Consider the following 25,694-nt stretch of genomic DNA (forward strand, 5'->3'; position numbering starts at 1 on the left):
TGATGCACTGTAAGATCTAATAAATTTACTTTATTTACACAGTGTCTGCAAACTTATTGCCTCAAAAAAGTAAATTAATTCATTTAAATTGAAATGAAATACTGGATAAGAACCAAGTTGTTCTGTTTAAGTACTAGCTGATTACTATGACCTGAAAATATATACATTTTTTGTGTTTGTTAATTTCATTTCATTTGATGCAACCACATAAAGGACCTCAGTGGATCTCCCTGATCTCCAAAGGATTGAAGTGTACAGCCTGCTCTGGCACCTTTCTTATCAAGTGTGCTGCATGGTCATTTAGGTCCATTATTCTGTTCAGATGAACACATAGGTACTTCTGTTAATTCCCTGGATGTACACTGGTGGGTGTCCACATAAGAATGTTTTCCTGGAACTAGGCATCCAAGATGAAGCTAAAAACTGCAGAATCAACTGACAATTTCTGTGGATGACAACTAGCTGAGAGGTGTCTAAAATCAGCAGTGTAGGGGGAGAAGAAGAAGAGAGCCAGTTCAGTTCCCTAAGGGGCTCCTGTACTGCCAAAAACCTCATCAGACACAGTCCCATGTCCTCATATTGTAGCCTATTGGTGAGGTGGCATATAGAAGATATGAAGTAATGGAGTAATATGAAAATACTTTCCTTATTATTTTTTGCCAGTAAACGCTCCAACCATCGGGTTCAGACTCATTATTGACAGCTCCAAATGTGAATCTCTGCAAGCTAATTTTTAGTAAGTTAGCAAGTTGACAAAAACTTAATTAGGGACACAAAATCTAGAGACTTGATTAAAGCCAGGCCAGTGATAGCAGAAATGTAATCCATGTGCCCATGCGCTGACGTGTGGATTGAAGGTGCAGTGTGTGCAGCAGTGTATAGGTTATTACCGCATGTCCAACAGCGAGGATGTATATCATGGCATCATGAGCATGCCACTGATCAAAAAACTGTTTCACTCCATCGTGGAGTACAGTGACACATTGTGATCCCAGACTCCTGAGTAAAGCTGTAGCTCAAACACCAAACAGCAGATCTTTTAAGATCGCTGCTGCTAAGGAGGTGTTGAACTGTTAATTCATTGAGCATATAATTGAAATACTTGGAAATTCTAAATTTCAACCATAGAGCGTTATTGTGCGGCATGTTGAAATAAGCATGGAGTTACCATATGCGGTTCCTTGCCCTTAAGTGGTAAACAAATGTACATGTATTTGGACCTGTCAACATTATTAGATTAGACAACAATAGGACACTTCTTCGTGGTACCTAATAAACCAGTTCAGCCTTCATACAGAGATGGAGCTTGTAGGCCACATTTGATCTAACAATGTTTCCTTGATCTTCTCTGATAGCCTGGGTGAAAACCACATGCTTCTAAATTTCGCTTAGATTCACAGGGACGCAATATTAAATATGTGCTGAAGTTACCAAATATGGTTCCTCATCCTCTAAGGGGCTAAACCATATGAGATATGTAGGAACCCTCCAGCATATGTTTAGCATATGTAATTTAATCCAGGCCAGGTAGAACTTCTGTCAAAAAATACCTGCTGTTACAAACGAGCTGTCCGTGAAGGTGGCTCAGAGACTTGGTCGTCTTGACAGCAGGTGGATTCAGTTTGGCCCCCACCCACCAACATCCTACCCGTTAGGTCCCGCCTACACACGCTCGGGCTGCTGCTGACGGATCTCCATTTCGTAGCGGACACTGAGACGATAGAGCAGCTCACTGGAAAAGCTCCCCGCTGTTGGACTAACTGTTCCCCCTACTTTTTCTTTTTCTTTACCTGGTTGGAATAGTTTCTTTTTCCTAATTGTGAGTATGAATGTAGCAATGGCGGAGGGCTGTTTTCTGTCCGCCCTGCAGCCCAACTCCTCCTGCACCGCCTATGTGCTTCCCTCGGACAACCCGTCACCGGACCCGATGGCCAGAGCCAAGAGGGTGCGGGATCAGGTCCGGATGCGACTGGCTGAGAGGAAGTCCTCGTCCTTGACCAGACTGGATGACTCGAGGTTCGGATCAACAGGTGAGCCACTGGACGGTGAAGGGTTAGGTCCACAACTACACGTTAACATTAATAACACCACTCACAAGCTCCATACTTAATTGAGAATGCCACTGTCTTAACCTGTTACAAGATGACAGTCATTTTATTTACTCTCTTCTGCTAAGGTGGTGTACACAGTTTGGCTGCTGATGGCAACTTTATCTGAGTCATTAGTTCTAATAAAGGCTTAAAGCCACACTGATGATGTGTTGACCCCTTGAGCGAGGTGACGCAAGTGGCACACAAAACAAGAGTTATCATCTGATTACAGTTGTGGTGTGTATGTCAGCGAATACACAATACAGCTGCATCCTCTAATATACTGTGGTTTATGCACTCAGCGGATAAAGAGCATTGTCTGGCCACTTGAAGTCTAAATAAAACGTTTGCTCTTATAATTTTTACATACTTGGTCTAGGCTACCTACAGTAGTACAAACAAATGCACCCTAATGTAACAATCTTGCACTAAATCTTATGCTTATGAATGTGATGGTATTTCATTGTGGAGGCTGTAGTTTGTGGTACAGTTCAATTGCATTGTCTTATATAGACACATGTTTCTATTAATTTGACAACCCTGGGGCAGCTGTGGCTCTGTAGGGTGACCAGGTCTCCGGCACATGGACCACATGTCAATGTGTCCTTGAGCAAGACATTGAACCCGGAGTGTGTCCCAGTGCCAGTGTGCTTGTGTGAACCGGTGGGTAGGTGTGTCTGTGTGTCTGTGACTGTCAGTGGGCTATGCTAAATAACAGACACACTAGAATCAATCCAGTTTAACAGCACCACAAACTACATGCTTCAAAATGATCAAGCAGTTGAATTGCCACCTTTCTGGTGCTGTTTCAACATAATCTGAACATTAGAGCAGCAAAGAAGGAGAATTTAGTACAGGACTGTTATATTACAACGCAGTATTTTCCTCTAGTGTACCTAATGAGCTGGCGGGTGAGTGTGTATTCATGTTTACATGTTGCCATTGCCAGTAAGCTATTCACTATCATCGACACACTTAATGAACTAATTGTTCATGAAGAAGTAAATATTAATAGGATGTGACTTCATTTAGAAAATGAATCTACCGAAGCATAGAACCAGAAAAACAAAAGTCTCTCTGAATCCCCAAAGTTAGTCCTGTAGGAACATCATCGTTTTGTCAACTGTTGAAACTGACATGTAGAGATATGCTGTTCCTGTGTGGATGGATGGATGGACTGAAAAAGAGGGAAAGAGAAGCAATCATAAATGTGACAGGCTTGTTTTCAGTTCAGCGGGGACAACCCAAGAAACACAGAAGATACCGTTTCAGTTTCATCACTCACTGTAGGAAATGTAACAAGTGAACAATTGTTCATACTTACTGGAAGATTTTGAACTCCTGGCATATGGCCAATAATAAGCAAGAAAGCTTGACTAAAAATACTCCATTGTTTTAACGAAAACCAACCACTCAGTGTGATAGAGCAAACCTGATAACAAGCTAGAGTTAAAAGTATTGTGACATGTGGGACGGAGACAGTTGGAAGAATGTTATCCACATGTATTAAGACACATGCAGTAATCTACATCTACAGTTAGAACCTCTAAGAACAGAATAAAGATAGTTTGATGTTATATAGTCATTCATTGTCTTCATGTGATGAATAGAAATTCATTCAAGAAAATTGTGAATCTCATTAAACTTAAATGAAAACCAAAAGTGCACGTAAAGGACATCAGAATAGGTGTTTGTAATCAACTATTGTTCACCAGATACATGTTTGGTGCTGAACCTGTGAGTGTGTAATATCCTGCTCATTTCCTGTTTTTTCCCACTTTTTTTTCCATATAATCTGGACATCACAAGTTCCTGACCCACTGGTTTCCAGTTGTGCTGTAGATGTTCTCGTGTTACACAAGGGCTGACATTCCTTTTTATTAAAGAATTTTATTTAAAGTAATATTTAAGCAATTAAGATCTCATGTGGACATGTAATTAACATGATGAGGTCAGATGGTTTCTCATCCGTTTCTTTGCAGGCCAGACTGAATGATTAATTGTCTATTTATAAAAGATAACATGGGAGGGGAGGAAAAATCCGTCCTTCTTACTACTACTCCTTCTTCGCCCTGATAAGACAACAAGGCCTCAGTTTGACTCACAAGGTAGTCAGGATATAGTTTGGAAACTGCAGTTAAGTTCATGTGAAATCTTTTTTCTTTAGTAAAATGACTTATGTATATGTATACACAAGAGTTTGGACACACATTCTCATTCAATTTAATGAGAACGTGTATACAGTATATATCACTCTGATAAAACTCAATCTCCTGTTATAGATATACACCAATAAAATGCCTGTTACCTGGCTTAATCCCTGAATATTTGGGCAAAGCCTTAATCTCTTCTGCCCTCGTGCTGCTGTGTCTCATATAAAGAAGCAGTGCGATTTAAGTGGAACTGTGTGTGTGAAGTACTGGTGGAATGCAAGACAGAGCCCTTTCCTCCCCTCTCTGGACTTTTTGGTTAACCCCACTCTGATGTTTAGGAGCTCTGCAAAAACAAGCAAGTAAATGCAGTGTGAGACAGATACGCTTCCTCAACTATATGAAAGACTAAACTGTATACATACGGCAGTGTTTATCAAATGACACGTGACCCAGGTCTTGTTCAGAGATATTTTGTGGTATTAAACTGGAACACCACTATGTTTGTATATGTGGAATGTGATTCCACCCCTATTCAATCACACTGCACAGGAAAGCTGGCATGGGCTCCACAAGTTAGTGCAAAACCTGTAAACCCATGTTATCCCTACACAATTTGACCATCCTCCACAGATCTTCTTGTGATGAGATGGAATGATGACTGGCATCCTCAGTCTTAAAGTGCCCTCATAAATGTTCAGTGGGATTGAGGTCAGATGACTGTTGAGAAGCCCCTGAAAGCCTCCTTAGTCTTCACGTTGTTCTTCAAAGCACTGAGTTGTGTTTCGGGTCATTGTCCTGCTGCAGTGGGAATCCTTGCAAAACCAGAAGGTGTAGCAGAATGGAGTGCTACTTCTCAGTGGTCATGGAGGCTTTCTTTTGATAAACTAAGTGTTTTGCCTGATCAGTGTATATTCAGTTAGATATATTGTTGAATAGTGATTGATGGGAGGTAATCAAAATGCCTTTCCCATGGAAACTGGTTAGAGTGGAGGACGTCTCAGCATAAAGATGGAAACTATTTGACAGCTCTGGATGCTAGCTGTGTGAAATTCTGTCTGATATTTGTGACTCCCATAAATCTCAACATCAGCCAGCTGTGATGAAGTCGCTCCAGTTGAAGCTGCTCAGAATATTAGAATAACAACTTGACGTCCACGCATTCATTTACAAACATTTTGGTCTGAATTCGCTGTGGTTTGAATTAAGCACAATCTGGATCTAGCCCACGAAGGAAAGGAAACAGATGGAAGGGATCTTTGAAATGTTGAAGAAAAAAAAATCACCCTGCGTAGGCCCACTGACCTCCTTGTCTGTGGAACATTCCTTTCCAATCTCCTCTTCGCAGGATGTTATCAGAATCTATTTTGGAATGGCCTATAGGTCAGCAAGTGGGATGCAGTTTCCTGTCGTACCTGTCATACACTGTGAAAGATTGTGGTTCATTTTGATCAGTTACTAAAAAATGATTTGCTAGATCATAAGAACATGAGCACGGTTTAAGTCAAACTTTCCATCCAACACAATACCTGCGGCCAGTTGCAGAGTCATGCTCTTGTTGTTTTACTTGAAGTACATGTAGTTAGTACCCAAAGTTTTGTATCACTATATATATTTTTTAAGCTAAGGAAATAAAAGATAATAGTGCATAAGAAAGTCTACTTTTTAGTGAAAGCACAGAGTTGCTGACATTAGAGATCACCTAAATATCTAAGAGTAATGCTTCACTTGTTTCTAGGTCCAGTAGTTGTAGAACAGTGTAGCGTTTGTGATTGTTTTTCACAGGGTTGGACTTGAATGTGGCAATAATAAGATAAATGCCACGTTCCACAGAAGAGTGTGGGTGCCCCTACCCAGCCAACTGTGACAGTGTCCAATGAGTTCTGTTTTTTGACTATTTTCCATAGTAGATAGCGAGCGTGCAGTAAAGATACTTACTTATTTTGGAGTACTTATATTGAATGGCTTCATTAGTGCAGGTATACGAGAACTGAGCTTGGTTTGGCATTGTCAACCAGAGGATCAAAGTTGTTCCACGTAAGCAAGCGCCTGCATCGACCTCCGATCATCATCCACATGGAGGCCTAAAATCTATACACACTGCAGGCGTGCCGACTGCACCAACATTGCGAATTATGTCCATAAAGTCCCCTACAGTTACTAGGAGATGGTTTGTGAGATTTTCCTGACATTAAAACTATTTAGGAACACATGTTGAATTATGTAGGAAGCTAAAAATCATTAAACAAACTACAATCGGTTTTATATTTCAGATTCTTTAGAGCAGCCACCTTTAGCTTTAATGATAGCTTTGAACACTCTTGACATGAGCTCAGTAGGGTTTCTGAGGTAGTCACCTGGAGTCTTAAATAAGTTCCCAGAAGTGTTGCACACTTATTGGCTGCTTTGCCTTCAATATGTGATTAAACTCACCCCAAACCATCCCAGAAGAATTTACGTCAGGTGACTGAGGAGGACCGGTCATCTGACTCGGCACCACATCACTCTAGTTCGTGGTTCTTGGTGCATAATAACATTCGTGTTCCTACATAGTTTTTATGTGTTCAGTATTTTCTAGTACATTGTAGAAAACAATCAACTATTCAAGTTGATTGAAGTTCATGTCCTATGATTTATTTGTCACTAACTTCTTACTATACAATGTGTTTTAGGCACCTCTGTGGCTCTATTGCTGCTAGGATACGTATATTCTGTGTGTTTTGGGGTGGCCACATCTCTCAAATGGTGATGCTTATGTTCAGGCATGCAGGCTAGATCCCCTCCCAGTAGCGTTTCCTCCCTCCTTCCTTCCAACTGCTGGACTAGACTGGATGATGTGTGTTGTTTTTCTCCAAGCCATTTGCCTCAGACAGTGTTTTCCCTTTCTTCCTGTGTTCAAATCATAGCAACCTCCTCATATAATGTTTCTCGTTGCAACACACCGTTACATTTTTGGACAATCATGCAATTTTTGTTGTTGTAGTTGTTTGCCAAATATATTCATTAAGTCATCTCAACAAATTATCACATGCAGGTTGTTTTGGCATCATTTTTTCAGTCCCTGGTTCTCAAGGGTTTAGGTATAATTGGACAAATGAACTTATTTGTGAATAAAGTGTTCATGTTGAACTTATTGTTGAGTCTGGTCTTTCTATTCTTGATTATGAGTGGTCTTTGTGGTTCTGTGTTTGTTCTCATGAAGTCTTCTCTATGTGGTTATTTGGATACTGACTTATCTACCTCCTGGAGACAAATGGATGTTGTGAAGGATTTTTATTTTTTTTTATTTTAATTATTTAATTTTTCACAACTCCATCTGTTCATCAACAACTGTTGATGTGACTGTTCCTAGTGCTCCTGCTATCTATACGTTGGTCAGAATGTCAGTTTTTATGACTTGCCCGGCCTGACCAGTGGAGTGTCCATAGACAGAACTGTGTCTTTTACAGCAGTGGAGTACAACTCATTAAATATACAGTAATGGTTTGGATTTAAAGGGAAAACCTAACCAAGATCTCAAGATCTTCACTATTATTATACTCTTAAATATATGATCTTGTACGTTTTATTTTTTTACAATAGGTAGTTTACACTCACCACATCACCATCCCAATAGTTTTTCAGTGTGACATGGTGCTGTATCATGTCACAGGTAGTAGTTAATGCACGTTGAATGTTTCTCCGGGTTAACTACTAGCACTAGTCAGGACTAGCTTCCTTGCTACGAGCAGCAGAGCTTCATGCATGATATAAAAAACACAGATATCTCTGGGTTTTCTATCCGTTTTCAATTTTAAATAGTTGTGGTTGACTTGTGTAACATTTTCTTCACGTCACCTGTCTCCACTCTGCTCCGCTCTGTTTGTGCGGGGAACCACAGAGACACACACACACACACACATACACACACACACACACACACACACACACACACACACACACACACACAGACTCTTGGCAGGGTGTGTGTAAACATAGCAGTGTGTTCTAAAACAGTGAACTCTACTCTGCTGATCCTGGAAATCTGCATCAGCAGAAATACTGAAACCAGCCCATCTATCACCAGTTATTTTGTCACAGTCTCTCGGTCATTGACATTTATTTCCCTATTCTGATGTTTTATGCCAAAATAATAGTAATAAAAAACGTCTCCAAGAACTTGATGTGTGTATATCATTTACAGACTGGAGTTTTTGTCTATTTTTCTTTTTATAAAATTGTACTTATAATAATAAGAACAATGTAAAAAGAGTATGGCAAATATTGATCGTAAGGTTTCAGAGAATCTTGTCAGTCTAAGTTGAAAAATTATAGTTGTTGCAGCTTTGTTCTCTAATACAGTGTATCCATGTTACACACATACACACATTCCATTCTCACACCAACATATGAACCACTTTGCCTACATTCATTTGAACCTAGGCCATGTCTTTCATCTAATGTCTTGAAAATGTATTCTATGTACATATTATCGTCTGTTCAGTTATCTGTTGTGTTTAAGCTCAAAAACTTTGCACTGTTGGCTTTGTAGTCTGTACAACCACTTTTACAGAAAAAAAAGTTTTTAATAAGAAGCGCTCATAATGAAATAAACTGAGAAATAAACTTATTTTTAGTTTTTGCAAAACAGCATCATTTAATAAAAACACTAAGGTGTCATCTTTTCTTCTCTTTGTCTAGATTATAGCCTTCCTGAGGCAAAGTGCTATACCCACACTCACGGTTTCAGTTCCAGATCTATGATCTCAGCACCAAGTCGTGTCATGGCTGTGAGTACACTGTTGCACTTAAAAGACATTTAGATGAATTGTCAAGTAGAGATGAGAGCAAAAATACCTTTTGCTAGATTTGGGCCAGGTTTAGTTTGGCTTAGGTGTATTGCTTCCACACAGTACTGCGTAATCAGTTTTCAGAGAACCAGGCTTATGGTAACCACCAAACTTACAATAGCCAACTTACAAATGTCATGCTCTGAAGCTCATATCACCATATCCCAAGAAGATCTACACTGTATGCCCAATGCCACCCCAAGAGGTAGAACAAAACTAAGAACTTACACCTTTCTACTGAGAACTGAGTGGGCCAGTGAAGGTGCAGTCAAGTCCAGGCAGTAGAACCTAATATCAGTGTGTGGTGATGCACCACACATTTCCCTTACAGAAAATGTTCCTGAACAAGGTGTGTGATGTGCCCATAGCCTTGGTGAAATGAGCTCTTAGGAACATAGAGGGCTGCTGTCCCTGCTGCTCACATGCCACCATAATGACCCTGGGTGATTGACACTGGCGGGACAGAGGCTTCCTGTAAATGACAGGGTGAATGCCAGTACCTCTACCACGAGCCAGCTAGTTTATCAGCGGACCTGCTAACCTTTTGTTTGTTGTTTGGTCTAATGCCTCCATGTCAATGAGACAGCAGTCAGAAGCCACACACTTCACAGTTGAGAACACTGTAAGAGTGAGAAGATAAGTACAAACTGTCATTGTGTTCCAAATAGCCATTGTACATTTTTACAGATCTGAAGAGCTGTTAAAAAAGAAGATACTATTCTATATCTAAGTTGATCCTTGAACATAGAAAAACAACTTCATTTGCGATACTGAGGGAGGAAAATTTGCTTTCAGAAATCAAAATCAGAAATTCAGACATGATTCTTTGGTGTACCTTGTAACCTCTCATTTTCCCCAAACAACCTCCCCTTCAGGTGCCCACAGCACCCCTTCCCTCTTCGGTGTTCTCCTCTCGTTCTGCTGTGGAAACCAGTTCCAAGGCGAGCCATAAATCCACCAGCATGGCCCAAAGTAATTTCCAGACCTTCCAGGCACACAGCAGAAGCAGACGATCAAAGTCAGTGGGCCAGGGAGAGCAAGAAGCATGTCCTCTCACTGTGTTGGTTCATCCAGAGAATGCCTCAGTTCAGTTTGCTGTGCCACCACATGGCACCCTAAGGCGCAGTCTCAGTGGAATACTGGCCCAGGAAAGGGGCTACTGGCCAGAGGAGGATCTTTCCTACCAGTATACCTACAAAGGCCCCTCTCACCGCACCATCAACCGCATCGCCAACAGACAGCAACACTACCAACAGCAGAGCACTGGGTTTGGACATGAGGGTTGGGTGGAGAATGGCAGAGGGATCCATGCCGTAGCAGACAACTGGGGGACACAGGGGCATCAGCGTATGTCCAGGGCCAGTCATAGCATGGGGACCAGTCAGTATGCTCATCTCCACCGGGCTGCCTCACTTCGCAGTTTGAGGAGTGTCGGGAAAGGAGTGGATGTCTTGGATGGGGCATCAATACACAGCAATGACGCGCTGAGAGAGTAAGACATAGCATTAATTTATTTGGCTAACACATGTTGACCACCATGTGACTGAATCAGCTTTATCCGTAGTTTCTTTGTGCGATGTGTTAATTTGTTGTAGAGTGGATGTCACTGCCTGTGACTATCGGAAAGTAATCACTCACAAAACAACATCAATATTACTGAGCAACTAAAAGCATGACGGATTTTAGTAACTTCGTCCAATTTTTGTGTTTTTCAGTATGCAGGGACTGGACATGACTACAGCTGTCAGATATCTGTCTGAGTCCGATGCTGCCTCACAAGTACTGGGAGCTGCATACATACAGCACCAATGTTACCATAGCAACGATGCCAAAAACCAGGTATGAGCTTCCACTTAGTTGTGTTTGTATGTTTGTATGTTTGTATTTCCTTCCTTCCTTCCTTCCTTCCTTATCCTATGTGTGGTGTGGAAAACAGGTGAATTGAGTTGGAGGAATTGGGAGCAGATGTGAGGCAGGTGTAGGAGACAGAAAACTGGATGCAAGCTGAAAAACTGAGGCCATGTGGTGGAAGGGGTGATACGCGAAAGAGGGCGCACTAAAACAAGACTTTGATTGTCTGTATCTGTCCCAGGTCCGTGCCCTGCGTGGTATTCCACCTCTCGTGCATCTCTTCTCCAGTGAAAACCTAGAAGTGCAGCGTTATGCTACTGGCGCCATGCGAAACCTCATATATGAGAACGTTGAAAACAAGGCCGCCCTCCTAGATGCCGGTGGATTGATGCCTCTTGTCAACATCCTCAGCGAACCAGACGAAGAGCTGCGAAAGACCATTACTGGTAGAAATTGTTTCTTCTGTCTTGTTCTTCAGACTTGTTTCAACTCTGTATTGTTATATTACAACGGCATTCAGACACTGGCATAAAACCCTGGCCTGACTCCCTGCAGGAGTCTTATGGAATCTGTCCTCCAGAGACAATTTGAAGGAGAAGCTTTCCGTTGATGCTCTACCAGTGCTCACAGAGAAAGTCCTGATTCCCTTGTGCAAGAGCATCCCGCTTAACTCATCTGAGAAGGAGATCTTTTACAACACAACCGGCTGCCTCAGGTGACTCCACAGAGGATCCCACTCAACACTGGTTCTGATGCAACAGAGTCATTATAGCCAAAGTTTGACATGTTGCAATGTTTAAGTTTTCATCTGTGGATTTACTTCTCATGTTATTTCCCTTAGTTAGGTCTCCTGAATTCCACTAAATATCAACATCATCTGGGTCCAACCAAATTCAGATCATAGACATACTCCAGAGACTCATTTTAGACATAAATCTAAGTAAAATCATCATCAGCATGAAAAATGCCAAACACACATTCCATCATTTTTTTTTTTTTTAAACACATAATCCAATTAGCACTCAGTCTTTCTGTGTTGATGGTTCACATTCATGGTTTCATGTTTATAAGTTCCTAAGTGCCATTCTTGTGGGGGTTTTAAAGAAATGTGAGCTGCGGTGAATCAAGGTGCTGACACTGAATGATTACTTTTGTCAGAAAGTTCAAAGTGAGAGATTTAATAAACCATGGACTACCCAAACATTTTTATGAATAATCACATGTAGGACGACATATAAAATTGCACCAGATATCCGATAAATACATTTGGTTGATTTGATTTGTTCATACTAATATAACACATCTGATCTGTGTCAGATCGATGTAAAAATCATTGAGTCTATGCCATTTGAGCATGAATACACATTTCATGTGAATATAGTGTTCATGTTATCAGTTGGAAATTGAAGAAAAACATTCATATGTTTAGTGACAGATGAAGCAAAGTTAGGGACAGTACTTTGTTGCTTCAAACACCAGCATGATTAATTAAATCCATTCTTTACTCACAGAAACATGACAGATTATGGAATTGTGAGTTATGTTTTTTTTTTCTTTCACAGAGACAGATTTACATGTGGAAGGGTTTCAGAAAGTTTGTGTTAAAATCAATAACTCGTCTTAGTAAGAGATTTACAGCATTGTGTAGCCTGGGTTTAAATGTCTCTGTTGGTATGTTTGTGGGTCCTGTATGAATGCACAGGAACCTGAGCTCCGTGAATGAGAGAACAAGACGGAAGATGAGGGATATGCGAGGCTTGGTGGAGTCTTTGGTGTGCTACATTCAGCAAGAAGAACAGGCAGATGACAAGGTAACTGACCTGCATTATTACTCTGGAACATTTTGTACATAATAATGTTTGGTTTATTATAGCTACAGTACATTTCACTGGTAAGTCCTTTAGAATGTAAGTTGAGTACCATGAGAACTTCCAACTAATACTGGAGATGCATTGCTCAGTGTTTAAAACACAGCAGCCATGTTAGCATTGACCCATTTATTACTCAAGGTTGAGATACTTCTTACATTTAATGTGAGGCATTTCAAATTCAACTCACATAACTAATCAGCTGGTAAAGCTTTTAGAGAAGAAGTCTTATGTATGACGTTCATTGTCATAGGATCCTTGCCTTTGTCACACAACTGGGATTGGGGTCATGGGCCACCTGGCTCAGTGACTTGCATGGGCTGGATGGGTGGAGCGACTCTTGTGTGGTCTGATCCCAGAGAAGCTGGAACAGAGATCCAAAGTAACAGAAAAAAGACTATGGAGCAAAAAAACAAAACAAAAAAACTGTGGAAACATTACAAAAGGCAGAAGCAAGTCCTGACTTAGCGTGAGATAGTTGCTTAAATTTGAAACTAACACAGAAATAGTTGCCTTTTGTCCACACGTTCAAGTAGATATCCATCTGCATGTATTCATGCATAACCTAAAGTCTAAACATAATTTTAACAGGAGTTTTTAATTTAGACTCACTAGTGAATCGGTCATGAATGTGGAACTTAGCTATTGAGGTTTAAACTGCTTGGTTGCTGTGTGTTGTTTGGGTTTACAAAAGACACTCTGCTCAAAGCTAACTGAGTTCAAAGTTCATTTGGTTTATTTAGACTGAAGTGACATTGTCTGTCAACGTGTGAGTGAACAGAGATGTCCATGTGAATAAGGAACATAATAATAAGGAATCAGTTGGAAAGATTATAAACAGTCGGTTTACCAAAATATGCATTTTGGAATTTTCTAAAAAACCAAAGACACACAAAAAAAAGAACAAAGACAACTTTATGTAAACTTTCTCTAACTGAAGTTGAAACTCGGCACTTTCATGTACCATTCATGCATTTCATGCATACCTTTCATGTCAGTCTTCCATTTGTGTGTCTTTCTTTGTGTTTAGGGTTTGGAGAATTCATTGTGTGTAATGAGGAATCTGTCATATCAACTGTACTCGGAGCTACCGCCCTCAGTCCGACTCCATCTGGAGGGCCCAACAAGAGCTTCCGCCTCCAGAAACAGTGAAACCATCGGCTGCTTTACCGTCTATACCAAAAAAAGCAGGGAGGTAAAATCAATCACACCTGACTCACTGATGAGAGGAACGCCAAATGAGCTTGGCACCTCAGTATACAGAATAATAATACAGATCTGACCTTAAGGTGTATTGTCTCTGGGAGTAAATGCTGAGAACACTGTGTTATTGATGTCCTTGTCTACCTCCACAGCCCCCATATTGAGAACCTCTGTACAGAGTGCATTGATGCTCAGTCCTTTACTGGGATAATTACACAATAATATATTGTTTTAAATAGTTTTCTCTGTTATCTCCTCCACAGCAGTACCACCACCATCTTTCCACACTCTCTCAACCAAAGGGGGCTGAGTGGCTTTGGCACCCTAAGGTGGTGGTCCTCTACAAGCTCATTCTCCAGAACAGGGACAACAGTTCCACCAGCCGTGAAGCTGCCCTAGGAGCCCTGCAAAATATTACTGCAGGAGAGGCCAGGGTAGGATCTCACATACTTAAAGAAATATGAATTATGCATGTACTGTATATTCACATCCAAAATTAACTGTCTGATATATCATTTGGTTGCAAAAGACTCCCAACAATAGCATATTATATGATTTCTGTCTCTTTCTGTTAGTGGGCATCAGTGCTGAGTTGTGTGGTGATTGAGCAGGAGAGGATGTTACCCATTTTGCTAGATATGTTGGATACCAACAGTGAAATGGAAATGAAGCCTCTGACCGGGCTGCTGAGGAATCTGGCTAGACACGCTACAGACAAAGAACACATGGGTAAGATGTAAACTGGTGAAGGTCTTCTTTGGCTCAGAACATATTCATATTTAAACTAAAGTCTTTTGCTAAGAAATTGCTATTTTTCTCCTCTGAGTTTGGTTTGGGTGGTGACCCTGAAATCTGAGACCGCAGAAAATTAAACAAATTACAAAGACAACAAAATACAGCAAATAAAACCAAATAGAGATCAAACCCTGCTATGAAAAAAACAAACAAACTGAAAGGGTCTCTCATGGTAAATAATGGAATAAGGAGACTTACTTTTGATATAACCAATGTCATAGCACCACATCTCAAAGATACACTGCTTAGGCACTTTTAACTTTAAGTTCTGTGGGCAAGTTTTGTTCACAAGATACTTTTATGTCAGAAAATACTTGCTGTAAAATAAATCTTTTTAATACTTTTTAATGAAAATGCAGTTCTTTGAGGCTAAATAGTAAATAAATAATACTAAAGTATACAAGATAAAGAGAAAAACAGTCAGCTATGTTTTTTTTTCTCTCAGTAAAATGGCAATCTAAAATCTTCCATTTAGTGTGACTTTGACTTTCAAAGGCTGAAAGTATTGAAATTTTAGAGCTTCATGCAGTACTGTAAGACAATGTCCCTGCTCTCCTGGCAGCTAGGAACATGGTGAATGTTCTTGTGTCCAAGCTGCCCAGTGATGGCCTTCAGAAGACACCCTCCAGTGAGGTGGTGGTCAACATCTGTGGAGCACTCAACAACCTGGTCACCTGCAGCTCCATGGCAGCCCGTGACATCGCTCACTACAACGGCCTTCCAAAACTGATAGGCATCAAGACGTCCCATGACAACAGGTAGAACTGGCTTCTGTTGTAGTCCTCAAATATGTAGTGCTGCTTTCATAAAGTAGAGAAAAACATCTTAACCATAATCATGTCGAAGCTTCTCTTCTGTTTCTTGTAACTGGTTGTTATTCATTTGGCTATGCAGAGAGCTCTCAGTGACCTGTGTTTCCTGTTTGTGACTTTACATATCTCATACCACCCCGACCTCCCCTCTGCCACGGAAATATAACCTTTCCCTAATGTTACAGGTCAAGTGTCTTTCAGTTGTCATGCTCTGGTATGTCCTGCTTGTTAGTCCTCCCCTACTGTTTACAGCTGTCTGTTGATGTGTCTTGATTTAGCTCTGGGAGTCTAAAAGCCGCCAGAGCAGCCTCAACCGTCCTCTGCAACATGTTCCAGTACGGCAAGCTGCACAGAGACTACAAACTGGTGAGACCAATCGCCGATTGTTGTTGTCTTGGCGACAGGTTTCTGGACTTAGTCATCACTTTTCATGAAGCATTCACCCATCAAATACTGCAGAATACTTCCAGTCATCCTCAATTCAAGCCAGAAAACCAACCACCAACTTTGGCTGCCTGCTGTTTGGTAATGAACTGGTGTTGTAGACCAGGAAATGAACTGAAAAATGGAACAATGCTTCCAAGAGGTGAGAGAAACTTCAGTGTGGATCTTGCAGAGTTTCTGTTAGGCAGGGGACCCTATTCAGCTTTTGTTTCTCCCAGGCTTCTGCTTCCTTGCGTGAGTTATGTGATTGTGGTCTAAGAGGACTTCTGGCTTTGGAGTGTTGAAAGCTGCCAGAACATTACTAACTGCTTTCAATGGTGCTGTACTGTCACAGTCATGTGACCTGACAACAACCTCACTGTGTTGAAACACTGAAACCAAACCATAACTATCTTCATGAAAATTGTTGTTCTTCATTGTTGCAGTCCTTTTTGTTTATCTCAAGTCAAACTCAAAATTTGGCTCAATTCTGTTTTATCTTATTTTTTTATTTATACACCAATCAGCCACAACATTAAAACCACTGACAGGAGAAGTGAATAACATTGACCTTCTTGTGACAATTCAATGTTCTGCTGGGAAACGTTTGGACCTGGTATTCATGTGGATGTTACTTAGACATGTACCACCCACCTAGACCAGACCAGACACCCCCACCCCATAGCAATGACACTCCTTCGTGGCAGCAGTACATAAAAACGGTTTAGGAACAACTCAAAACCGTGAAAAACAGGGCAAGGTGTTGACCTGCCTCCAAAATTTGAGGGATGATCCACAGAGGTCCTTCCCCTCAATGCATAGGACTCAAAGTCCCCCACTAGCAACATTGTGTTACCAGTCACCACAGGACACCCTCAGAAGACCCATGTCCATTCTCTGATGAGTCACAACTGTTCTGGAGGCACAGGGGAGATCTACACAATATTAGGAAGGTGGTCATAATGTTATGCCTGATCAGTGTAGAGTCAGTCAAAATCCAGTTTCCACATTTTTTAGCTCAGCTCAGTTTTGCATCGTAGTTCAGTATATTTTGCTGCAGCAGAAAAAAGGCATACATCTAAAGTTTTTCTTTTCATTTACAAACAAATGTGCTGCCTGCATGTTGTTTTTTCAAGTCTATCAATTCATTTGAGCGTATGAACAGCATCAACACACATACTCATCTCAAAAAACAGATGAAACAAATGCGGATTGCATTTTATGGGTCCAAGACGGCTGCATAGAAAGTGCAGAGAGGGATATACTATTGACAACTGGTAACGCTGTGATAATACAGTTTGCTTATAGTACAATATGTTACTTCATTGTGAATAATATCATACAGTCTCTGGCTTTTCTTCATGTTTCTGTAAGTCTAATCCATTTTTCTCATTTTCTGTTCAAGTCACTTCACTTAACTCTTACACAAAGATTTCCTGCACTATAGATAACCACTGTGTAACCACTGTCTCTGTCTGGGTGGTCTGTATTGAGCCTATTACTTTTAATGAGCTGTCCGCATGCTTCATGACCAAGTAATTATCTTCAGTATGAACAGTTATATTTTCCAGATACCACTTAGGGGATAATATGTTGATATGTAATCATTCACTACTGAAATCACACAATCTTAAAATAGCTCTGTCTTTGCATGTCTCTATACATTTGATCATAATTTTGTTATATTTTATATTTGGTTTTATAAAAATCTAAATGAAATTTTCACAGTTCTTGTTGTTTAACTAAATCTGTGTGTGTTTTTAATGCTACGAGGATTTCCAGTCTTCTTCAGATCATGTTATTAGGTTTTTCCCTCACTTAAGCTGATATAAAATGTAGGTCTGCAAAGGCATTCGGCAAAAATCACATATTCCTCTTTTAAATTCACTGCTTAAAACTATTTATTTCAACATATTTTTAACTTTTTTTTATTTTCTAGTAATGCTAGCAAAAAAAATCTTGAACCGGTTTCCTGACATAGCTGTTCTTACTGGATAAGTCATATATCCCAGGAATGCCTTTCCTCCTTAGAGTGTTTGGATGCGATATTCAGGGATGTACTGTCTATCTTGCTTTCTGACTATCTTGTTATAAAGTTATCATCAAACCAAACAGTGAGGCAGAATAAAATAATAAAGTTGAGTTTAATGAAATGAAAACAGAAAACACAAGAGAATTTGGAGGCCCTGCAGAGAATGAGGCAGGTTAAAGGGAATCAGGGACCTCTATGGAAATGCCAGACATGACACAGCAAGGATAACAATGGAAAAGGAACGCAGGGCTAACAGAAAACACAACTTAACAGAGGAAAGACAGGGCTGTATATACACACAAGTAGGTGCTCCCGACAAGAGAAGGCGAGGCAAATGAAAGTAATCACAAGGAAGGAAGGACAATGGCAGGAAGTACAACTCATGGAAAAACAGTATCTTTTCATCTTTTCAAAATAAAAAATGGAAAAAAGAACAGATAGAAAAACCCAGACATCATTAAAACTGAAATGCACAGAAGTATATCTTAAAATATGGGTGTATAATTCCACCTATATTCTGCAGAAAATAGATACTGAGACATATAAACAGTTTACTTCTTTATTTGTGTATTAAGCAAGAAATGGAAACAAATCAAAAATGTGTTTTGATTCTTTATACTAGGCAGCTTCTCACATTCTTGGCGTCCTCACACCAGTTCGTTTGGGTCGTCATCTGGAATACTTTTGCAGAAGTTGGGGGGCCGTTCTCACATATGCTGAACACTTGTTGGTTTGTTGTGCTCCATCCAGGGGCGGCTGAGGCACAGCGTGAACGGCCCATCTTCCCCAGCTGCTGTGGCAGGTGCCACAGAAATAGTTTATTGGGAGAAAGATTCACAAAAATTATAACAACAGTGTCTAATACAGACAGGAGAAAAGCAGTTAAAACCAAACCCCTGAGGAACAACAGAGTGAGGCTGTGAGAGTTGTCTCTCAGGGTCCACCTCTGGCCTCCTCAGTATCTCTTTATTATTACATGTATTAAAAACCTAGCTACACAGGCACGCATTCCAAATGTTCAAGAGACATCACTACTCCTTTCACAGACAGTAGCCCATGTTTTGTTTCACGTTGCCGTGCTGTGAACTCACTCCAGAGTGACTGTGTATTTTATTGTCTCGGCTCCGAACGTGTAACAAACAGCACTGTTCGTGGTTCTGAATTAACAGACGTGGGCCCATTGTTCTGAGACAATTACAGAAATTATATGGCACACAGATTAGTTGGAACATATTTTCCCTTTATGCCTATTTAGTTAATGTTGACTTATTAGTCTTAAATGTATTATTTGTTTTTAGCAACCACCACATATGATGCCTGGTTTTACTGCTTTTATGATCAAGTAGCATATACTGCACAATATGTGACAGTAAGGGTTTGTGCTTGTGTGTCGATAACAGTATTGACGTTCTTGAAACTACAGTCCAGTCCAGGACTGTGGGTTCTTGTAAAAGTGACGCCGTCTCTTGGTGCCACACTGCAATTAAATGAAAGGGTGGGTTCATAGTGAAAAGTAGATACGCCCCAGGAGAAGGGGGGTGGGGGGGTGGTGGAAACTGGCTGGCAGCCAGAGGACTTCCAGCTGGGGTAGACCATTCTTAGTGGCTGTTGTTTTGGCTGACCTGCCTCCTCTTATCCTCTTCCTGTCACTTTTGACTGACTTGAAGCCCAGTTCCCGGTTTTATTAAGGGCCATCTGTGAATCACTTGCTCACCGGAAACTTACATGATTGCAGATGTGTCAAAAACCCGACATTCACATGAGTCAGTGAGTGAATGGCGATGAAACTGCCAGGGAAGGAGGTCAGGACTACAATTGGCTGATAGATGGCCCTGCAAACCACCACCTCTGTTGTTTGTTTCAATTTAACTTGCATAGATTATCTTATCTCTACCCTCTTTTTCTATTGTCTGTGTTTTTACTCAGCACTCTGGTGCAAAGCTCTGTTCAGCTGCAGCTTGTGCTGCAGTTCTTGTGTAAGTAAACAAAGATAAACAATGTAAAGGCTTTGTTCCTCCATAGTGCAAAAAAATATTTTTTACTTTGTCCCTTGTGAACTTGTGAACGTGACTGTCCCCTGACTCCAGGCGTCCCTGTGAGAAAGGGTCAGTTTGGCACTCTGTTAAACCAGCGGTCATTGAATTTCCACCTCGAAATATACACAGAGGACAGATAATAATATTTGGGAGCTCACTAGGGAGTTAAAGGGCTTGCTGGGAGAGGCAGACAATTTAGTTGGGGCTTCCCTAATTGTGTATTGTTTACTCCAATTGTAACTCACATAAACACATTCCTCACCCTCTGTTCTTTCCCTAAGTTGTTCCTGTTCAGCCATACGCAGGAGAACTACTCTACCTCCAGCAATGAGTCAGGTCCATCTTGCCGGTGCCTCGTTTCTTACATTGCCTTGACACAAATCCCTGTTTATGTGGAGCAGTTGATGGCAGTTGTGGTTACTCCCACACTGGAGTCATTATCCTACGCCTCCTTCCCTACCCTCTTTCCGGTCTTATAAGTGTTATGTTACAGCAGACAGTAGCAGATATGTATAATAGGGCTAATTAGCTCACTAGTTCCCAAATGCAGCATAGATGTGGTCACCTCTGTCGACCTCTCTGTAAGACATGGGACAAACCCAACACGAAAATGTTGTTGTGTTCAAGCTGCATCCAGAGTCCAGGTCACAAGTTGAGCGGCGCCTTCTTGTTCTCTGAATTCAAGTTCCACAATTGTATCTATGTTTTAGTTGGATGGAGGCCAGTGTTGAGGGATGGCCGATTGATCCAGGTTGTTGTCACTGAGGCACTTAAGTCACACTGCCCTTCAAATATAATTCAGATCTAGCTGGTCAAATGCAACCGTACCATAGGTATAAAACATAAATCGTATGTGTTTGTGGTGCAGGATGGTAAAAGATATTGCTCTGCCTAATGACACTTTAAAAGGGCTATAAATGTTTTAAAGACAAAAAACAAAAAACAGTTCCACTGTTGATGTGTTACTTGACCTAGGTGTGTGAATGAAGTAGAAATGGAGGGAGGATGTGTGGGTGTTGGCTGACATTGTCCTCCGAACCATTTGTTTCCACCAGATGGTTTTCTACTTAACATCTGGTTACATCTGTTTTTTGTATCGCCTTTGACCTCCACTTCTAATTGGTCCTCCGTCTCTTGCCTTGTTCTGAAAGCTTCTACCCGGCTTATCTAGAGATACTTGGCCCTGAAAAACTCACTCTCAAAGGCAAATATTATTTCTGTAGCTGATAGCGGTCAGATTGTAGAGTTACAACAGTTCTGCTATGTGTTGGACTGGCTCTCAATTTGTCATATCACACATTTGGAAATCAGTGATGCATAGTTTATTTGAAACTTCAACAGATTCTTTTTAAATACACGTGAGAGCCATCCGCAGGATTCAGATAGTACCACACTGCAGTAATGCTCTGACGTGTCCACTAAAAGAATATTCAGGGTACATCTCATCTAGCTACCCCTGTCACTGCACATTCTTGTTACTTGACTAGACTGTGTTATTGTATTTCTCCTTTTACAGCAAATGTGCTCTACACAGAACCACTACTGGTTGAACTGATAAATAAATAGTGAACCCACACACATTACAGAAATACCTAAAAAGTCAGAGTATGTAATTGGTTACTTTTAGTGATGGATACCTAATGATTAGTTTGTTTAAATATTAGATTTTCTTACCGTTCCTATCAAACCTACACTTACTTCTGAGATTTAACAGTTGTGCTGACAGTCCTCTACATTCTTGTAGGGTTCCCTGTTTTATTCTCTGAATACTCTCCTATCATTGCGTGCCTCTGCGGTGTTCCCAAGTTTTTGATTTTGAGTGACCTCTCTTAGCAAGAATGCAGGAAATCTATCTGGCTTAGGTCATTTTGGGTTTATCCCTTGTCTCGCATTGTCTCTGGTCAGGTTTATTTGGCAGTTGTGGAGCACAGTGTTCCTCCTCTGTATATAATCACCTGACCAACGCCACCACCACACACAACAAACCAGGATATATTGACAGAAACAAACTGGTCACTTGCAGATTCTGGAAAACTACTGGTCAGTCTGCCAAGAAATGTGGCCGTTTATGGTTTTAGCTTTTCTTTAGCTTTTCTGGACAAGAGAGGGTTGACAAAAAGTATCTAAGAATCGAGAAGCAAGACTGATAAAATGTCTTGATCTACTTTCAGAGGAAGACCATAATGACTGGGTGGGGTAGGTGTGGGCAGTTGGATTACTAGGCATTTATTCACCACTAGATGGCAGAACAACAAAATGGATTTTTAGGCTGAATGTTTCATTTATTAGCAAAATACAATTGATCAAATGACCTGGAAGTTATTATTGATGTTTAACACTTTTGACATGCTGTCAATATTCCTGTCCTGTCCTTGTGTTTTTCAGAAAGGATTTGTCAAACAAGACTTCACAGATGTCTCCATCTAGGCTGCAGCATTTCATCTGAGCTTATGACCCCTGGATCAAGTTTGCAGTGAAGGAAAGAAGATGGAATTCAAGCAATTGAACTATAGCATAAGGATTTATAGACCTTGTTAGACATGTATTTTGGATTAAATATTGATAGGGACACAGTTCTTTGTAATCTGTCCACTACTAACCAACAACTTTTCATCCATGCACACAACAGTGTGGTAGGATAACAATTTAAAAAAACGAAAAATCATAGTAATGCGTGCAAAACATCAATTGGGTCAGTATGTGGCGAAAACAAGCGGAGATAATTTCACACCAATAGACAGCTGCCCCTCAGGATTACATTGTGACTGTTGCACAGCTTTTGGATGTACTTGTTCAGTAGTGGACACATTGCAGACTTATATCTCTATAAATTATTTACACTTAAATACACAGGGTGATTCAAAAAGTTATCCTTTAATGAGGAGATGATGTAACAGTTTAACTTGGCTTGGGTTGCTGAAGATAGACTTGCGATGACGGGAAGCACCGTATGTCCTGGATGCGTATTACAGGTTGACCCGCGTGTGTTGTTCTTTGTTGAATTTCTGTTTTTTTGTTGTTGTTGTTTTGTTTTTGTTTTTTTGACAGTGACAGTTTCAATACATTTTAGATTGTTGTTGCTAACATATAGATGAGCTGGATAGATAGATACACTACCAGTCAAAAATATGGACACAGATATGAGATAGATAGATAGATAGATAGATAGATAGATAGATAGATAGATAGATAGATAGATAGATAGATAGATAGATAGATAGATAGATAGATAGATAGATAGATAGATAGATAGATAGATAGATAGATAGAAAGAAACAGTCATAATCATAGCTAGGCTGCCTCACAATGTGCATTGCCTATACAATATATTCTAGTTTTATGGTGAACTGACTTTTAACATTAGAAATATTAAAAGACTGAACATGGTCACAATAAATGCTTTTTAACCGTACTATTGTACATAGTAAAGTGCCTTTGAACAGTGACTCTAAGGATAATTCTGGTTTACTTCAATCTGACAGACTTTATTTCCCTGACATGACACACCAAAGGGTTTGTCATACAAAATCATCTGAGAAGACCTCTTTGGAGGAACGCAGTTAGTTTCTAAAATCTACTTTGAAGGTGATTAGACTCAATGAAGACCAACCAACTTTATGACAGAGGAGGGGGAGGCAAAGAAGAAGACAGAAGCAATAAGTACGTCAGCACATCAGTAGGCAGTGCTCACCTGGAGCCTTACAAGATAGACTACCTACCTCTTGTGAGAATGATGAGGACGCATTATTCTCACAAGGATCTGTCAATGTTGTACACTGTTTTTATGCAACTTGCTTGTATGGGACCTCCATAACTGAGGTGGAGAGTGCAAGGTCAGTGGCCCACAGAGCCATAAAGGCTACATCAGTCAGAAACACACCAGGTTGAAATAAACAGGAATTACACAAAGTGCCTCTGAACAGCGGTTTACGCTATAGCTTCTGAATCAGCTCTTTGAAATGAAACCTTCTGTCAGAAGTAGCAGCTGATTGTAGCTACCGTAGTGTGTCTGTTTCTGATCTTATTAGCATAGAAGTCTAGATCACATGTGACACACCAAAGTTTTGCTTATTTCTTTTGCTTAGTCCAATGTGTATACAAATGACCTGTTAGAGAGGTTTATGAAGTCAAATACTGATGCTATAAAAGTGGAAAAGAGTGTATGTCAGAAACAATGAAAAATAAACTGAAAAGTTAACGTTACAAGGATAAGCATCTGCAATCTTTTGTATCTTATCTGTCTATATTGATGTGTATGGAATGGAATTGACTAATGCATTTACTTCAAAGTAAATGAAGAGTACTGAGACAGTCATTTGACATATGTAAGAATATAGACACCGCACAGACCATTATGAGACTACTGGTTGATTAACACTCTCTGGGGAGTCAGTGCAGAGTTATGAGAAGCATTAATAAGGAACAAAAAAAATAAAAAAAATAAAACATGGTTCCCAGTCACAGTCTTGCAGGTCTAATACAGGAGGAGGAGGTGAGGAGGGAGTGGCTCATGAAAGGCTGGGATCTCCAAGCTTCAACAAAGACCATCCACAGCATGATAAATAAGAGCAGCTGCAATATCAGCATCTTTGTCTCTGCACAGATGTGCTCTGAACTTTGAGATTAAGGAACACAGATCAGCCCCAGCTAGCTCTCAAGGCTATAATCTGTCACACAATTAGTGCTGTGTTTACAGCTTGTGCCACCCCCACCAACTCAACAAAAATCTACTGCTGCTTTGAGCATGAATGGACATTACAGCCATCAATATAAATGACCCCCTGACATTGTTTAAAGCATTAGAAACTCATATTTATAATCTCACTAACAACAGGTTAATTTGTTAGGGAGCTGAATGGGACATATATTTAAACCTGTCAGGAGCAGTAGTTGTATGTAGCTGCAGTATGTTACACAGTAATCAGCAGGAAGTGACTTGCTGGAGGATTTCATCCAGTTACAGACTTGTCTTTTCCCTCCAACCTTGGAAACCTCAGCCTTGGACTGAGAATTTCTGACCTCACTCACACACACCAGCAAAACTCTCAAACAAGAGGTGAGAGACAACTGGATATAACAAAACCGTTGGGCGCTAAAATATTACTTTGATGGGGTAATCACCCTGAATGGATCTGCCCTGCCCTCTTGTGGCAGTATTAGCACACTGTCAAGGAGGTCTCATATTGCTGTCATAGTTTCATGGTGTTTAAATTCAAACATAAATTAAACTTTTTGAAAATACTTGAGAGTCAGTAAGTAGAGCACAAGACACAAACAGCTGTTACTATTTCTCATCTCAGTTACTTTGTGCAGTTCTCATTTTTACCAATTAACTCACTTGTGAGTGTTACGGAATTACAAGTGATTCGATGTTATTAATCGTGCTGATGACTAATTGAATGATTGGTTGATTGCTTTATTAGAAGATGAGGGCCATTCTACATAATGTAGAATATAAGCTTTGTCTGAAGCAGAGACACTGTCTGAAAGGAAGTTTCATTTTCATGTCTAATATCTAGGCTCCCTCCCTCGGTACTTTGCCTCTAAAGGCACATTCAGCCAAAGGTTTAAAGTTCCTAGTAGCCTTGTTTCAAGCACTGGTCTC

General features: G+C 40.4%; 1 protein-coding gene across 3 annotated transcripts; it reads left to right on the forward strand.

The window, feature by feature from the left end:
* Nucleotides 1-1,684: 1,684 nt before the first annotated feature.
* Nucleotides 1,685-24,292, forward strand: LOC125005591 (plakophilin-3-like). Of its 3 annotated transcripts, XR_007112459.1 has the most exons (14): nt 1,686-2,030; nt 8,921-9,009; nt 9,945-10,561; nt 10,785-10,908; nt 11,162-11,366; nt 11,476-11,635; nt 12,623-12,731; nt 13,819-13,983; nt 14,255-14,425; nt 14,567-14,720; nt 15,349-15,544; nt 15,681-15,783; nt 15,877-15,964; nt 22,475-24,292. XR_007112459.1 is itself a non-coding variant. In XM_047581046.1 (13 exons), the coding sequence occupies exons 1-13, from the start codon at nt 1,826-1,828 to the stop codon at nt 22,514-22,516; spliced, it is 2,322 nt and encodes a 773-aa protein (XP_047437002.1). In that variant the 5' UTR covers nt 1,685-1,825; the 3' UTR covers nt 22,517-24,292. The 3 variants fall into 3 exon arrangements, 2 of the variants coding, with proteins under 2 accessions (XP_047437002.1, XP_047437001.1); XM_047581046.1 differs by lacking the exon at nt 15,681-15,783 and having other exon boundaries at nt 1,685-2,030; nt 14,258-14,425; XM_047581045.1 differs by lacking the exon at nt 15,681-15,783.
* The last annotated feature ends 1,402 nt before the right edge of the window (nt 24,293-25,694 follow it).

Source organism: Mugil cephalus, chromosome 3 (genome assembly GCF_022458985.1).
Source record: "Mugil cephalus isolate CIBA_MC_2020 chromosome 3, CIBA_Mcephalus_1.1, whole genome shotgun sequence".
NCBI lineage: Eukaryota > Metazoa > Chordata > Actinopteri > Mugiliformes > Mugilidae > Mugil > Mugil cephalus.